Genomic DNA, 18,074 nt, shown 5'->3' with positions numbered 1-18,074 from the left:
ATATGAATCCGAAAATTCTCAGACAAGTAAATCTACCAACTACAGCAGGCAGTTCACATCTCGATTTACGCTGAATTCCTATTTTCTTTAAAGAAAAAAATCTTCGAAACAAGCTTGACCACCAATTCTCTTTCAACAAACGAACTAAACCAGCATCCCTAATCTTCAGGTCCGTGCTAAAGCAAACCAGCCCTATTAAGGTTCTTTTGCTAACAAAAGCACTGGATTAGCAGAATGAGACACCAGTAACTGGATGTACTATTGATACATCCAGCCAGCGGGGAAGAAAGAAGACATAACCTTTTAGATTTCAAGACACAGTGACCATTCAAGATCATTCTCAAAAAAAAAATTATATACGTAATTTAGGAAAAATATTTTGCAGCTTAGAACTTAAAAATAATGTCAACTGGTTGTTAAGCTAATTAGTTACATAAGAGAAAAAACCTCTCATTGTATTCAATAAAAATTACTCAAGGTTTTTTAGAGACAGGTCTTTAGAAACATCTAGTTTTCTGTATGAAACATTTAACACTGTAGCTCAACAGAGATGTTATGTATATTTATAACTACCCTAGTAACTGATACATTCTACTTCACGTGACATAATCAACAAATTTCTTGACTTTAGATTCATTTCATTAAACAGTAAAATACTTGCACTTCATCCATGTACTTTCTAAAAATATAACATTATTGGAAACCATTTCAAACCAGTACTAGTGGTTTACTGGTGCTTTTAAGCAACACACTAGGTTAATTCTTAGCTCTTTAAGAGGTCCGTGAGATCAACATACACTGAAGATATTATAAAATTTGTACATGCTTTAGATTTCTACAAGAAGTCGAATTTAGAACAGGACAACATTATATACTTTTACTGAAAAGCAAGTGCACTGCTAGATGCTCTAGTTAAAAGCTCATTTTTTATTAATTGTTTTTCTAGGACTTTGGCTGCATACATTCCATTAGTCTACATGGACACATCAAAAATGTCAGCAACAACTCTAAACTAATGTTTTAAATTGTTAAAACCAGAATTTGCTCTCCATTTACTACCAGGTCTCTAAAAAGTGTCTCTATGATAGGATTATTATTTTATATAACATATTAAAGGATTACCTTTATTACAGGACTACCAAAGGTAACTAAACCCAATTGCAAGCACTGCATGACACCAACCAAGTACGAGTAAAACTTTTAGGTCTTTAGAAAAGAAAATTCTAGGACTGTGCATTACCATAAACAAGTCTCTCCCCTGTCCGGGAGGTGGTAGTAAGAGTGTTAATAACTCAGGCTGAGTGGGTAGGTAGCATAAGATACATAGCACCCTCCTAAAACCAAGCGTAGCATCCTTTACACCCAAACCCTTACATAATACTGACTGCAAACAGGAGAGGGGACCACCCCACAACTGCCTTACTCATTGCCTAAGTAGAGGTGATTTAATCAGAGGCTGCTGATTAAGCATTTCCTCAATTGGATGGACTATAAATATAGCTGACAGCTACCTTCTCAATCTAGTGGAAAAGTCAATACCTGAGCGTACAGGTGTGTGACGGGTTGTCCCCTGCCAGCATCCATGCACTTACACAGCTGCTCGCTGCCCCCCACCCAGCAGGGTGAGGGGAGAAAGCAGGAAGAACAAAAGGAAGAAAACTTGTGGGTCAAGGCAGTTTAATAGATGAAGAAAAGAAGAACACCCCCCCACACACCAACCCCAAACCCCAGTGAAGTGAAGGAAATGGCTCACCACTTCTCGCATGCAGACTGACGCCCAGCCAGCCTCCAAACAAAGGCCACCTCGGAAGCCAAACCCCCCTCTTCTTCCTCTACCCCAGTTTTTATTGCTGAACATGACGCTATACGGTCTGCCATATCCCCCTGGCCAGCTCGGGTCAGCTGTCCAAGCTCTGTCCCCTCCCCAGCCCCAGCCCACTCGCTGAGGGGGCAGCGTGGGAAAAAAGAGAAAGCCCTGACACTGTTCAAGCACGGTTCAGCAACAGCCAAAACACTGATGTGTTATCAGGGTGGTTTTAGCCACAAATCCAAAACGCTGCATCATCCAGGCTGCTATGAAGAAAGTTAACTCTATCCCAGCCAGAGCCAGTACTAGGCGGAAACTTTCAGTTGAGAATTGATTTGCCAAGTTCTCCTAAAAGGCAGACTAATTTTATTGACGCATCTAAGTTTAATTTAAAAGCACCTAAGTAAAGATATCCCATTTTGAAAACATTAGCCACCATTCCTTTTAATATGATATACTAAATTCATACAAGAATGAAGTGGATTGGCAGTTTACTGCTGCACTTTCTTCATTAAAAATCAGAATTCTGAACTATTCCCGTCAAAGCTGTAAAGATGTGTTTTCCCAAGAGAAGAGCACTAGCAGGGCAGAGTATATTGGCAAGGTGTTGAAGGTGGATCGGAAGGTCTGATCCACAAGCCCCTGGATCCAGGAACCACTTGTGTGGGTCTAAATTTACATGCAGGATTTTCTCCTCTGACAGGTAGCTGGCAAACCACATGATTTATGAGACACTGCCCAGTATCACATACAGAGCTTTCTTATTGCAGGTGTCACGACTCCAACTCTTGCCAACTACATAAATTATAGTACCCTGATTGTTTTTTGGAATCAGAACCAGCTTTTGAGAAAACTGCCTTCTAGAAGCTCTGAATCCCAGATTTTCCTTCTTCGAGGAAAGCATATTTCTCATTACTGTTCTTCTAAACTGGGAGTGGGAAATCCACAGTCCAGGTTCAGGTGTGACCTTCAACATCACTGTTCTTTGCCTGGAACAACGTTACTTTTTTTAATAGAATCTTACACCTTTTTTGCTAGAGAGCGCAGAGCTGAGTGTAAATGTGTAGCCAAGAGTTTTTAAAGACCTTTGGCAGCAGAGAACTGATTTGATACTTCCTTATCCTCTTAGTCATTTTTCCCTAAACTAAGATACCTAAGCATCAGAAATAGCATAAAAGCTGACACATTCTGTACCTACAGCCTTGTTCAAACTTACTTTTTCTTGCAAATCGTCAACAGCGATTTTGAGTCTATATTTGACCAAAAATTTTGGAGGCAATATATGCAATCTACTGAAAAGAAAGATAAAAGTATATACCTAATTTAAACAACAACAAAAAATTTCCAGTTCCTAGGAGTTGAAAAAAACCAACTTATTTTCATCTTCTGTCAAAATTTTAAACAAATATTCATCTAGAGATGAAAGCACACAGCTCTCTATCCTGTATAATTTTCTCTCTAAAATGATCACAAACATTTGTGAAGCATTTTGGTAAGACACCAGTGTGCCGACACCAGTTTAAAAGCCATACATCTGAATTGGTAGTTCTGCTGCTTTATTGTAATATGAAAAGTATTAATTGGTTGGGATATGTCTGTGTGTAACAACCTTTTATGTTCAGAGCACAAAGGCATTAGTGCCTTCCTCTAGAATGGGCTCAACTACTCCCTACAGGCACTGTGAGCTTTTATTTTACTAGACAGAAGTGCAAGTTGCACCAATCTTTCTTTAATTGAAATGTCCTCTCGCTTTTGCTCACTGGCAAACATTCAAAGGTACTTTGTACCAGAACGGAGGAGGTTTCTGAAATAGCTGATCTTTCTACTGCTGCTTTTGAAAAGAACCACACTGAATGTTCTTGGAGTTCTGTTGGTTCTGCACTTACTCAAACATCAATGACTTACGCTTGTGTCCCGATATCTTTAGTAATCCAAGCAAAACTGAGTAAACTACCTTCTGAATAAGAAGCAAAAAAAATTTCTAATCCCACCATAATAGGGAATAGTTAGCATTTGCTTCTTTTCATATACATTTGTCACCAAGTCTTCTGCATCTTATCCTCTTCAAAGAGTTTTCTCCTTCCATGGCAGCAACTTAAACAACTATATTAACATGAAAAGTGGCTAATACCAAGACCATAGACTCAACTGTCAAATCTGCTTACAATAAACTTCACTAGAAGTTCTTTCAGCACATTCAACATCGAGGATTTGAAGCTGAATATTTGTTGGTGCTTTCAAAGCATTTCAAGTTTCAACAGAAACCAGAATAGGAATCAGATTCTGGCTGACCCAATGTGTTGTGTCGTGTCTTTGAAGCACACAGTAAGGCTACAAGATCATGTCTTGAGAACTGAACTACATTCTCACTGGCATGAGCAGAACCACCACTGAAGTCACCATCAACTTCAACTCTGCTGTAGCAATGCAGAGCAAAAGAGCAGATGCAACCCGAGATTTCTGAATGGAAAATTTCGGTAGCATTCTGTGGAAGAAATGAGAGGAGAGACCTTGCCTCGGAGTTGATTTCCAAAGCTTTTCAGGTGATGAATCAATGTTGCAAGATGCCAAGTCAACAGACATGACCTAATGTAACTGTTTCCTTTAAGAGTTTCAAAACAGATTCATTGGCTGTGAATGAGCAGTTCCCAGAGCGAGGGAATGTTTGCTTAAAGAGCCTGCTTTGCAGGCCTGTTTAGACAATTTCTTGCTGAATGTGTGGGATGTGACAGGGGAAGCAAAGAGAACTTATACCAGGATCACCTAGATGATAGCAGCATTTCAGTTTGTTTTGCTGCTCCTTGTATCCCATTCCATCTTCATCTAAAGCTGTTCTCTGGCTTTCTTGCTGGAAGGGCTTTTGGGGAGGTTTATCCCCTCAGATGGTTCCCATGGAGAAAATTATTCCATGCAGATAAAATATATAGAAAGCCTACGCAAGTCAGTGGGTGCTGCAACATCAATATATGCACTGGCTTAGAAAAATCTTTTTTATTAGCCTTTTTCTTTGTCTGAAAAACTTATCTGTTGCAGTTAAATATACTATTGGATGTCATCCAGAGCACGACCAGAGATAAGAGACAAAAAATTAAATTGCAAGCCTATGGGACTGAATGACTGAACTTGTGACCACATCTGGATCACTGGAAGCTCTCACTAAACCAAAAGATTAATAATGAAAACATATAATACGGAGGACCTCATGTTTTACAAATACTAAGGAAGATTCTGGACCCTATGTCATTCCCCAGACACCTGGTGATGTATAAGGTTTGGAAAAGTAAAATTTGGATGGGAAAGAACCATCCGGTTGCATTTTTGTAGCAACTCCATGTTATGTCTTCAAAAATCCTCAGAATGAGATGGCATTCATAGGTCAAAACACATGATCATTAACAAAGAAGTCTCTGGGGTTCTTCATGCCACAGGCTCTTTCAGTTTCTGCAGAAACCCCAAATTATGGTAACATGAAAGGAGCATAAAGCCACATTTCTAGCCCTGTCTCTGATCTGCAATTTCTATACCACATCTTTCGAACAGTCTAGTATATTGTGCTGAGGAAGCAGAGTCAACCACGTATTAGGGATGTCAGAATGATTAGATTTAAGGATAAACTCAAGGGAAGAGCCAGAAATATAGAAGTTCCACAGCGTTTAGGGTCAGTGACCTAGCTTGTTTGGAAATACTCCACTGCATTCCACTTAAGTGATCGGTTCTAAAGGGAGTTTGGAATAAATAGTTACTATAGTGGTTTGTAATAATCTTCTTTTAATGTTGTGTGATAGCAGCAGCCCAGAGAGCAACAAAAAGGACTTGACAATTTATGTACGTATGCCTTTGTACTCTCATCGTTCACAGCTGCCAAGAAAACCGCAAACAAGACTTCAGATTGGTATATTCTCCTGAATAGCTCAGTTTCTGGTATATTCTTGTTCGGTTTCATTTTGGAAGTAAGAAATACTGCCTGTGTTAATAGTAGCTGAAGGTTTTTTTAAAATCAAAGTTCCTGGAGAGAGTTCTGGGAGCAGAAAGGTCGGAAGCTTAATGAAGTCTTTCTGCGAGTCACTTATATCTCTCTTCCTGTTTTGGGTCTAGGAATCCTGTCTTCCTGGAATTACAATCATTGATATTGGAGGAGGAGGTATAAGCCATAGTGCAAAGTCAGGATCTTAATTTGATGGCACTGTATGCTCAAGACAGAGAGACCCTTCCTCCAAAGACTGCATATGTTCTGTGAACATGTGTTATTTGAGTATAATAAACTTGTTTTTTAGCTTCCCTACAAAATCATATATATTTAATGTCAGGATTTCCAAAAGACTTAAAATGGCAAAACCCCTTTCATTTGCTGAAAGGTTCATGAGTGCACATTGGGAAGGCTGGCAAAGTGACTTAGTGACGGACATACTACATCTGGTTGACTTTGACCCCATCACATCAAGGAATTTAATTCCACAATACATAGTCAGCATGTAGCATCTGATGGTCCCAGTGGAGCAGATCCATGCACTCTTTATCATGGGGCATATACTGCATTTAGCTAACCTGTCAGTCAGAAACAGACAAATCATTCACTGGAATTATGGACTGTGAAGTAAGTTTTATCCATTTCATTGACAAAGATAAAAACTGACCTTCCTATGGACTAGGGTGACATTTCTTCCATCAGCATAAAAGTTTCTTGAAGAAATGAGTAAGACTTTGTTACTAGGTCATGGTTGATATTTCTTTTTCTTATAAATACAACTCTGACATTTTATTTTTCATTATTACACTGTTTTCTTCATAAGATCTTTTCCTTAAACATATGGGAGAAGAAAAAAGCTTTCCTAGGCTGGTCTACAGGCAGTGAAGAACAAAGACACAAAGCTCCAGCACTGTGAACAGTGTCACTACACAGAAATACATCACATCTAAGAAGATACTGAATGCACATCTGTAAACATATGTAAATTCTCACACTCACTAACACATGTAAATGCATGACTTAAAGACTGAAAATAATGCTGCTTGAAAATCCACTCCTACCATATTTCAATGAAATTTATTTTGAACATTAAACTACAGCAGTTCCACTCCATTTTCAGGTTGGGACTTAGGAGTGGTAAAGCAGTCATCCTTGGAGGCAAGACAGATACAAAGTGCTCACAGACTCAGGTGGAAATTTAGGCATCAGAGGGCTAAAAGTCCTGTGCTGAAACAATGTTTAGAAAGATTTAGGATGAAAGTGACAAAACATAAAACCAGCAGTTAACAAGTTAAACTTGTAAAAAATCCAGATAATATGAGAAAAATCTATAAAAACAACTCCTAAATTATCACAAATTCAGAAGTGAAAGATAATGTAAAAAAAAGAAAAGTTAATGTTTGCGACCATGTTAATCTGTTCTTCCTTCAATGACAGCATAGCTAATATGCTTCAGTTTTACCTAATCTGACAGCGTGTTTTTCATTTTGTTTTATATGTGTAACTGGGAAGGCACTGAAAAAGGCAGATGATCAATGTGAATTGCCTAATTAAGTGAATGCATAATTAATCTAATGAGAATAATCCATTTTTATAATGAAAAAGGAATCATTAAACAATTTAGAGTTATTAGAAACAATGTATTATTCAAAGGAAACTCCTTTAAAAGGAGGTCTCAATGGTGATTAATAAAACAGAGTTAATTTGAACATCCTGTTGGGTTCTAGACTTCCCCATTCCAATTAAGCTGTTACAAATGTAAGGGAGGAGGGACCTCTGTACACACATTTATCTTGAGACCTCACTCCTCCTTTCTCTCTCTTTTTTTTTCTCGCTCCATTTTCATTATGTTGGAGAGAGGTCACTATCTGCACTTTAAGAGGCATGGTAGCAAAACCTATTTTAAGCAAACAAGTAAAATGAAACCTGCTTTATTGGTGGGTTTTTGTTTTTGCTTTTAAACAGCAAATTCTAAAGGAAATAAGACAGTTTTGGAGATAAAACGTTTGCATGACTTAAATTTCACTGTAGATTTATGGGTTGCTTGGTTTGTTTGCTTGTTTGTTTAAGTGAAATCTAGTGCAGAAAGCTTTCAACAAACTCCTCAACTACACTGCATCCTGCTAGCCATCTCAATGAAAAGATACTGAACAATTTATTTTTGCTTCTTTTCAAACAGAAGAGCACTTAAGTATTTCACTATTTGAAATTCATCTTATCTCTGTGCACTGACAAATTTTATACAAAATCTTTCTTCAACTTCTCCTGAGATAGGCTCAGTGCAGACAGAAATAGGAGAACTTTACTTCCTCTGTGGGTGGTCAATACTCTATCCAAACCGAAATAATCTCTGGGCCATAATGGCACTGGTCTGACCTGGCTGAACATTCCTATGTTTGGCACATTTGTTAACAAATTTGACTTACTGTCTCTTTAGATTCCAACATGTTCTTAAAATATTTATACAAAAATTCCTTTTGGACTTGATTAGTTCATAGGTATCTCTCTGTGGTTTCTCAGACTGACACTGGGATTCATCCCACCTGACCATAGGCATTTAATCAAAGTAACTAGGTTAGAAAGAGTCCCCTCTATGGTCAATGGAGATAATTTCAATTATATCATCAATCTGTGATGACAGAAGTCACCAAGGTGTTGCAGGATCCAAAATGGCATACTTGAATTAAATGTTCAAAGTAAAGTGGGATACATGAAAGCCAATGTACAGGCTGATAGATATGACGTGGGCAAGATATTTATTTTGAAGAAAACTTTCCCAGAGAAAACAAAGAAGGAAATTAAAAAATAAATAAGCATTTATTAGGTTCAACTTGGTTTAATCAAAATTGTTAATGTTAAGTTTTCTTTAAAAAATGTGTATTAAAAATATCCAATTAAAAGCCTCAAACTTTATAGGAGCATTTAAATCCAGTATCTGAGATAATCTCCTCCAGTGTTTTAGTTTAAAAACTTGCAGGTTGTGCCAAAACCAATATTTTCACTGCCAGAGAATTAAAAAGAATTTAAAAATTGTACTGGTGCTTCTGCACTCATTCTGCTGCCATTTTTTCTTCTTCCTGATTCATGTGCATTTTCCCTCTTTCATCTGTTAGATGTTTCTGGTAGCGTACGGTGTACCTGAGTATACCCATCTACCTAGATGTACCTAGATCACCCATCAAGACTCATACCTTCATAAGACAACGGTTTTGCACAAAGTTCAGATGTTCAGATAACTGGCATATGAGAAATGAAAAAGAAGAAGAAAAGGGGAAAAGAATTTATACCTCTTCAGCTTTTCCACTAGTTCTCCCTTCAGACATCTCCAAACATAATGGCTTTGAGAAACACTGCTTTAAACCTAAATCCACTGAAATCCAAAGCCAGTAAATCACCTATACAAAACTAATTATAACACTAGCTCTATAAGAGAAATGTGCTGTGGTGGTATTATCCAAGGAACAACCATGAAACTGTTCACTTCTCTCTGAATTTTCATGTGATCAAATAAGCTGAGTCCTGCACCAAATCGTATCTAATAGCTTTGGCTTAAATCTTGAATTAAAGCACATTTGTATTATAATGTAAGCCGCTTAAAAGACACAGTATATTGACAGTTTTTCCTGATAGCTCCAAAGAAAGTCCAAAAGGTTACAAGTCAAAAAGAACATCTGCACAACCTGGGAGCACCAATTATAAGTGTGTGCATCCATGTGCACTTGGAAGAAAATCTTCAGTCCATTTATTCCGGCTACTCCATCAACACACTGTTGTGTCCCAACTGACCACTCTTTTCATTTGGCTGTTCCGTGAGGTATGTGGTTTTTTAGGGCTGATGCCAACTATTTTATTCTCTGTTCCAGCATCTTCATGCTGAGCAGAAAAGTAATCTCTAAGATTTACATGCAAAATACGGATGTATGTCCCCCTAGTATAAAACTTGGCATATAGGATACAGACTGTACCTGTGACAAGGTGCTAAAACAAATTAATGAGATGTAGAGATAAAGCTTAAAGTGTTCACCAGGGACTCCTGTGTAATACTTGGAATGTTCCTGGTGACATACACTATAGAATCCTGATCAATACAAGAAATAGGTGGAAGGGAAAAGGGGAAGAAAGGGAGAAAGAAGGGAAAAGGGAAACGGGAAAAGGGAAACGGGAAAGAAAGCAAGGATAATTTATTTCCAGTTTTACAAAGTCCTGTGCCTGAAGTGACAAGCTTTTGAGATCACCTGTACAACATAGACATATAAGCCAAATAGAAGTAAACCATATCTTTCTCATAGCTACTTTGATATAAACATGGAGTAACATCACTGAATTTGGTGAGGTAACCAGAAGTTATACAATCAAAAGAAAAGCTTTCACCTGCATTCAGCAGAGCTCTCTGCATATAATAATCCAGGACAGAGACCTAGTGACTGGTAGAGAGAACCTTCTTGTGTCTACAGCCCTTCAGCATCACATTTTACTACGCTGGTATTCCAAACACTGACTAAATTTTGCCTCTCACTCCTAATCTGGTGAGCAGGATCTCACTTCTGTTGCAATAATGGCCTCTGCACAAGGACATAGAAACCACGTTTTGAACCTGTGACACAAAAAAGGAAAGATTTGCTAAAGTTTTTAAGGAATAATGTTAATTAAGAACCAATGCACCATTTTAGTATTGTAGTCTCGTAATGAAGAAGTGAATACATCAGAGATGAATGATGATTTGAATAGCCTTGCTTTTAGTTTATAGGGCACTTGAAAATGACACAGAGGGAATGAATATTGCACAAAAAGACAGGCAAGTTGATGATGTAATGAGAAAGAAAAAGAAAAATGTTTAGACCGGTAATAAAATATACACAATCATAACTTCAATTGCTGGGATGGATTGTTGAGACCTACCTTTGAATTCGTATGCAAATAAGATTTCCTAATAACTCAGGATAGATTTCTTAATAACAAAGGCTAGAAGGAGCTTGAATAGGATTTCAAGAAACAATCTGCTGCAACTTTTCTTCATTATCTTGAGATATCAACTATACTTATATCCAACTGAAATAATGGAACTTATGTGCACAAATACCCCTATCAGATTTACCTGTACAAGCATAAATGAAAGACACTAACTTTATGATCCATAATGCAAACTAATGCAACACTGGGCTACATTTATTTAAATACCAAGACATGTTCTAAGTAATAATGTATGCATCGATTCCAGGAATCTAACATACAGAATTTTACACCGTATAGGACCAAACAGAAATACAATGTGTGAGCAATTCAGGCAAAGATCACACAAAGTAAAAACATGGTTATTATGTGAGATTAATTTTCCCTTTTGGCCACTCATTTTCATTTATTTTACATTTACCAGTTAGACTCAAAAGAGGAAATTAAAACAATATACAAAGATGTATGCTTGTGGTTCCCTACCTTCTTCCTTAAGTAAGATGAAATTTATTACTTCTCTCTATGTTTTCCAATAGGGCTTTTTTAGATTTGTCTATTATCAGCTTTAAAATGCAGTAAGAATTAGTCCATAAAGTTAAATATTTTTGGTTCCTTGGGACTAATCACATCTGGAAATATTTTTTGCACATCTAGCAAAAACAATCCAAAGTTATAAAGATACCTTCAAATTAACTGTGTGCTTTATGCACATGCATGGCTTAGTATGACAAAGATACAGCCAACTTGTCAAAACCTTTTGTAATACTTATCCATTTCAAGCCATGAAGATGCTGGGAAGGAGGTAGATGTAAGGCCCATAAGTCTTCAACAAAAAGCAGACACTTCGATATATAGAGCTCAGGCACACTGAAGTATAACTTCTACTTGCCCACCCACCGGGAGCCGGCGAAGTTAGGCCAAAACTGTTAATAATAATATTCCAGGCCATGAAACTTTGACATATGGCAATAGTCACCTTTTTTTTTTCTTTCCCAGAGAGGCAGCAATACTAAAATTCCTCTCACAGGAGGAAAGCTATGCAAAACATGAAAATCTTCACCTCTCCCTCTGCAGTGATTAACAAATTGAAATGGAGATGAAGTTATACATGGTAGATTAGTTTCTTTCCCTTTAAAGAAGATATTTTGCCAGTAGCACTTTTCAAATCCTTAATCACTCAGAGAGATTAACAGCAAGCCTGGAATATGTGTGGAAACCCTATCTATCTGAAACGTACCATAATGCATGTAGCAGTTTCCTTTGGTAGGATCCAGCTGAATAGCCTTCACGAAGTACTTTTCTGCCTCACTCTTGCGTCCCTAAAAAAAAAAAAAAAAAAAGAGGGAAGGGGGAAATTATTTTAACAGTGTATCACCATGGAGCGATCATGTACAGTTACAATTTCCAAATTCCAGGCACTAGAGAAAAACAACTACTATTATCACTAGACTTAACCTAAGTAAATATGAATATTTAAGTGTTGCATTAAGTTTTGTGGTCAGCTACTTTAAGCTGCAGATCTCCAGACTGAGGAAGAAAAGTGTCCAACATCGTCAATGTCCAAGAAGTAAGGAAGTGGTAGAAATGTATTGCAAAAAATATTGTAAAGGACTTTGGGTGAATATCAAGCTCCATGTTATTCTTCTGGACAGGCATCAGGATGAGCATTACACAGACCCAAGCTAAAATCAGAAGGGAAGGTAGGAAGGAGCTTTAGTCATGCTCTTAAAGAGGGGGGAGGAGGGAAAGGAAGAAACATGTTTTGGTTCTATGAAATAACAGAATCATAGAATATCTCAAGTTGGAAGGGACCCATAAGGTTCATTCAGCCCAACTCCCTGCTCCTCGCAGGACTACCCAAAACTAAACCATATGACTAAGAGCATCATCCAGATGCTCCTTGAATTCTGACAGGCTTGGTGCCATGACCACTTCCCCGAGGAGACTGTTCCAGCAACCGACCACCCCCTCAGTGAAGAACCTTCTCCTAATGTCCAGTCTGAACTTCCCCTGATGCAGCTTCATTCCATTTCCTCGTGTCCTAAATAACGTTATATACACAGCCAACGGCAAAGTCACCACGAACAAAGGTATATAAATAGAAAATACTCTGGATTTTAACGTGGGGAATAAAATGATAGAAAATATTTCTGATTTTAATATGGGAAGTAAGATGTCATCAGAAATCAGTTCTGTCAACCATAAAACATAACTGAAATAGAAGAGGTAATTTTTGAAGACAATGGTCAACAGTATGACAAAACGGAAAAATCCAAAACAACAGAAATGACAATAAAAAGAACAGTTGTGTTTTAAACCACAGTTTTCCTTATCACTGAACTCACCAAGCCACTGAAGTTGCATTATGGTAGACAAGTGCCAGAGCAGATCCATTAGTGGTCATTACTCTTTTTGTGAAGAAAACGGTGATATTGGATTAGCCTAGTCTGGTACTCAAACACAAATCACCATCAGCTATTCAGTAAGATACCTGTGACCTGTTTATCCCTATCCCCATGAAATGAGTTGCTGCGGTTTGTATTATAAAATATAAGGCCTCCAGAATAAAGAACAGTTAAGCTTAACCACTGTGGAAGAAAGGCATTGTGGTCTGCACCTCTCAAGGTCGCCTTGATTGTTATTTCACAGATATAAGCATATAGGCTTTCTCAAGTTTTGTGGTCTGGAAACAGACATTGCATACATCCTGCACTATCCCACAAGTTAACACAGGAATAATAACGAGGTCTGTTCATGATTACAGCTGCTCCAGATCTCAGTATTTCCCTCAAGGGCCTCAGAGACAATAAAATAGAGAGAGAAAGAAGTTGTGCAGCACACCAAGAACTGTATCAAGACCAGGTTCCATCAAAACCAAAACAGAGGCCATATTTCCAAGAGATCATGCTGGCAGAGATACAAGCATGCTTATCATTTACAATATTCCAGTTTCACAACATGAATGTTCATTGGAGGTAAGAGTTTAAAGCCTTATTATTTATTAAACTTTCTTTGGTAAACCCATACACTCTAAAACCATATTCTCATGGCACAAGGCTCCTGTTGACCAAATGGTGCAACTACATGACAAAGTACACTTTCTTATATCTCTCATCCCTGTTGCATTAAAAAAACCCCGACAAAACAAAACGAACAAAACCCCCAAAACAAAAAACCCATATGACTGCATCAAAAGCAGCATGACCAGCAGGTCGAGGGAGGCGATTCTCCCCTTCTACTTGGCTCTCACGAGACCCCACCTGCAGGACTGCACCCAGCTCTGGGGCCCCCGACATAAGGAGGACAGGGGCTGTTGGAGCGAGTCCAGAGGGGGGCCATGAAGATGATCAGAGGGCTGGAGCACCTCTCCTGTGAAGACAGGCTGAGAGAGTTGGGGTTGCTCAGCCTGGAGAAGGCTCCGGGGACACCTTATGACACCCTTCCAGTACTTAAAGGTTCCAGTGCTTAAAGGGGGCCTACAAGAAAGCCAGGGAGGGACTTTCTACAAGGGCATTTAGTGATAGGACAAGGGGGAATGGCTTTAAACTGAAGGAGGGTAGATTTAGATTAGATGTGAGGAAGAAGTTCTTCACTGTGAGGGTGGTGAGGCACTGGAAGAGGTTGCCCAGAGAGGTTGTGGCTGCCCCATCCCTGGCAGTGTTCAAGGCCAGGCTGGATGGGGCTTGGAGCAACCTGGTCTAGTGGAAGGTGTCCCTGCCCATGGCAGGGGAGTGGGAACAAGATGGTCTTTACATCCCTTCCAACCCAAACCATTCTATGTAGCCCAGACTGATTTTTCCTCATCTACTCGTGCAGTAAAGACACGTCTACTGATTAAATGCAATTTCTTTTTTTTAAATAGCATACAACCATAATTGAGAAGAAAAAGTGAAGAAGAAAATAATCCTCAATTGAAAACACAACATAAAATTGGGTCAGTATAAAATAGTTATTCAAATTAAAATAATTGGGGGGGGGGGGCAGCACGCATGTCATAATTAAATACTAAATTTTGCACTTTTGACTCCAAGGTTGGCATTCTTAATCTGGCAAAAGTTACCATGACATATCCTAGTCCAGCCTTGAGGCTTCAAAATAACAGGCACCAAGCATATGTATCACCAATACACAATTAACATCTACAGATTTTGCATCATTGCTTTTTTTAACACACTAACATCATTAGTTTTAGCTGGCTGCACTCTGTCTCTGTGTCTATTTCTAGAACATAAAAGGACAGTTCACTGAATACAGTCACAAAGTACGTAGCTTCTGCCTACAGAACTATGACTACAAGGCCACAAACATTTGTCAAACATGATTAATTTTCATTTACTGGGATCACCAAAAATACATGACTGCTCCACTCTTTTTGGCACTTTCCAAATGGCATATTGCACTCAAGTTCAGGCCAGTCAGGAGACCTGGAGTACATAATGATGACAGGTGCCAGCATACATAGCATCAAAGGAATGACTGTGCTATTAACAGGCTCAAATACTCATTAACAGATAAAGGGGAGAAAAATCTTATATCACCCAAGACATAAAATGATCTGACTACAAAAGATCAGGACAGTTCCATTTGTTCATGTTGGACATCATTTTCATATGTACACATTTGTCAAAAATAAAATAAAAAAAAGAATAAATGCATTTTCTTGCAGAGTGGCATTCTGATGAACGTTGCATCACACCATCTAAAATGTCCCCTCTGGTGCCATCTGTCTGCTGCTAAAATGTCAATACCTCAGCATAGATTTAATACACATAATTTTTGTGTCAAATGATATAAAATCCAATCACTTGACAGAATCAGGCTGTTTCACTATTAAAATTTAGCATTTATCAACTTTTTGCAACTATCCAACGTACACCTTAAGTACCATAACAGAATGTACGCAGCGTGTAGTTAGATTAAGACGGTGATCCCTGTCATTGTCCCTTGTATGTTTTCAGCATTAAATAAAACACATGGCATAAGGGAATAAAATTCTAACTTGTAAAGAAAATCCAAAGAATTGTTCAAAGAGCTGAAAAATACCGATTTGGGGCAGGAAGGCATTTTGTGTGCGTGTTCACTGTTACGTGTATTGACCCATACAAATGCAGGCATTGAGAGCCACTGGAAACCTCCCAATTTCTAGCAGCAGGGTGTGCAGTTGTATATGCACAACCACATGCTCTGGCAATTTTACAAAGCAAAAAATATAAGTTTACAACTGCATGATAGCAGACTTATTTGAAGGATAAAAAAGTTATTCATAAGATTTTAATGGAAGGGTTTGACGGCTCTGAGGATTAATAATGGGATACAAAATACCTTTCACTTGCTGGTCACCAGTTCACATCCAGGCCAGGTCGGTAGCTAATGAAAAGGTGCTATCTGACAGCTACTGGTTTGCTCAGGAGAAATGAGTGGGTGGTCCTAGCCCAAGCCCTAATGGGGATCCTCTGCACAGACGCACTGGCATATTTATGACTTTTCAGTGCAGAGACCAACGAGACAGAATCATAAAACAATGAATGGCAATCTCATTGCTGGAGGGGGGGGGGGGGGGGAAACCCCCACCATAACGAAGACACTTTAGTAATTGATTTGGAAGACTGTGCTGATATTTGTCTTACTGGACCTGGATCTTACTCTAAAGCCTATAGTGAGGACAAACTTTCAGCAGTTTTCCATTAATAAAGAAAACTTCATTCCCACCCCAGCACCGTGCCTAAATAAAGATGAATTCCCCATGATTACCACCTTCCAGCAACACCAGTGAAAAGTAAGTGACACATGGCTCTTATAACCTAGCACACCCGTTGTCCTGGCTTTCAGAAACACCCCACTCTCCACAAATCACGCAGACTTCAAATCAGAACGGCCGGCTGCTTGCAGCTCTGAAAGCCAAACAGGTAATTGTTCAAATAGAAATTCAGGAGCTTGATTTTTAAGACCACTTCTTTGTAGAAGTTGACCGCAAGGGGTTTTCTGTTTGGTTGGTTGCTTCTTCCCTAGAGACCAGGGCAATGGAGCTGACCTTGCTAATACGGACAGACATACTGCTTGACTGGACTTTCCTACAAAAGACTGTTATGATCACCGTGACAAATGAAAGAGAGCTAACTATGGGCAGTTGATACATTAGTAGAAGATCCTGTATTTAGCCTTAAAATATTAAAAAAATGAGGATAAAACTACCATTTTTTACATCCACCCCAATTTTTTTCCTCACTCTGCTGGCAAACTGTGCCAAATTCATGTTGAGGCAGCTGTTGTACTTCAGGCTGCTGGAGGCCCAAGGACCCTAAGATGCTAGTAAAATTGGAAAAGATTAATACAGCTGAGCAGCTCTGAATAACCCTCTTGTGGAAACTATGATGACACAGTGGCAACCAGCAAGGTGGTTCAACAAATTAGGTGGTCTCTGCAATTTAAACCAACTTTATATTTCGTAAATATTCATCGTTCTTCAAAGTGCGTAAGGGTTTAACCAGTAAAGCAGAGACTTCACTCTTCAATGTAGTTTTACCAGCTTTAACTGGTAATAATGTGATTGCATAAGTAACTCAATTTGTGTCACAAATGTAGTTGACTGTCATTCCCCACATCTGCTCAATTTTTTTTGGCAAGCATTCATGTTTTTAATAAAACAAATTGAATTATCAACAGATTTCTTAATGGAAGATTGATTAAACTGCGGACACTGAATACAGAAAAAAATATTATTTTACATATTTCCTTCTTCCTCTCTAGGACATTTTAAAGTCATAGAGAGACTACATAAGGATGGTAAAAACGTCTGAACTGAACCTGTGACTTCGTTTCACATTTCTTTAAGTTATTGCAGACCTGCATATCTGCTTGATAACCAGTTCCTTCTGCCTTACAAAAGCTGTGACAGGACAGGCAAAAGACAATTTCAATGGCATGATACTGAGTAAATTAGTGATAAAGTCTTCAAAAGTTTTTACAGAGCTGGACTAAGGAAACAGGAACTAGAGAGTTGCATCTTACAATGAGGTCACCGACATACGCGAGGTCCCCATCCCTTCTCTAAATAGTAATACTTAAGAAACAACTTTAGTATTTAGTAGCTAAATGGATTCTTCTTTGCCCCTCATTTTTCTTTTAGTTCTACAACTTCTTGCTTCTTCACTCTGAATTACAACGTGAATATCTTGCACCATAATTTGTATGTGAAACGCTAGTCCCACTGAAATACATAGGACTTGCATTATTCACATCAAAGGTCCAAAATTTATCTCAGTCTCCATACCTTCTGTGCAGCAAAGAGATAAATCTTGCCTCTTTATCTTTATTATAATAAAATAAAAACACCTGAACATGGCAGAGAAG

General features: G+C 38.4%; 1 protein-coding gene across 1 annotated transcript in view; it reads right to left on the bottom strand.

Annotated features, from left to right (window-relative positions):
• TMTC2 (transmembrane O-mannosyltransferase targeting cadherins 2) overlaps positions 1-18,074 on the bottom strand; it is a 257,597-nt gene that overhangs the window by 33,653 nt on the left and 205,870 nt on the right. The window contains exon 9 of the mRNA XM_049792348.1: positions 11,962-12,043. Coding sequence (XP_049648305.1) covers positions 11,962-12,043 — 82 coding nt within the window. The remainder of the gene's footprint in view (positions 1-11,961; positions 12,044-18,074) is intronic.

The sequence above is a fragment of the Accipiter gentilis genome, chromosome 34 (genome assembly GCF_929443795.1).
Source record: "Accipiter gentilis chromosome 34, bAccGen1.1, whole genome shotgun sequence".
In the NCBI taxonomy this organism is placed as follows: domain Eukaryota; kingdom Metazoa; phylum Chordata; class Aves; order Accipitriformes; family Accipitridae; genus Astur; species Astur gentilis.
Note: the sequence above shows the minus strand (reverse complement) of the source record. Positions and strands in the feature narration are given on the sequence as shown.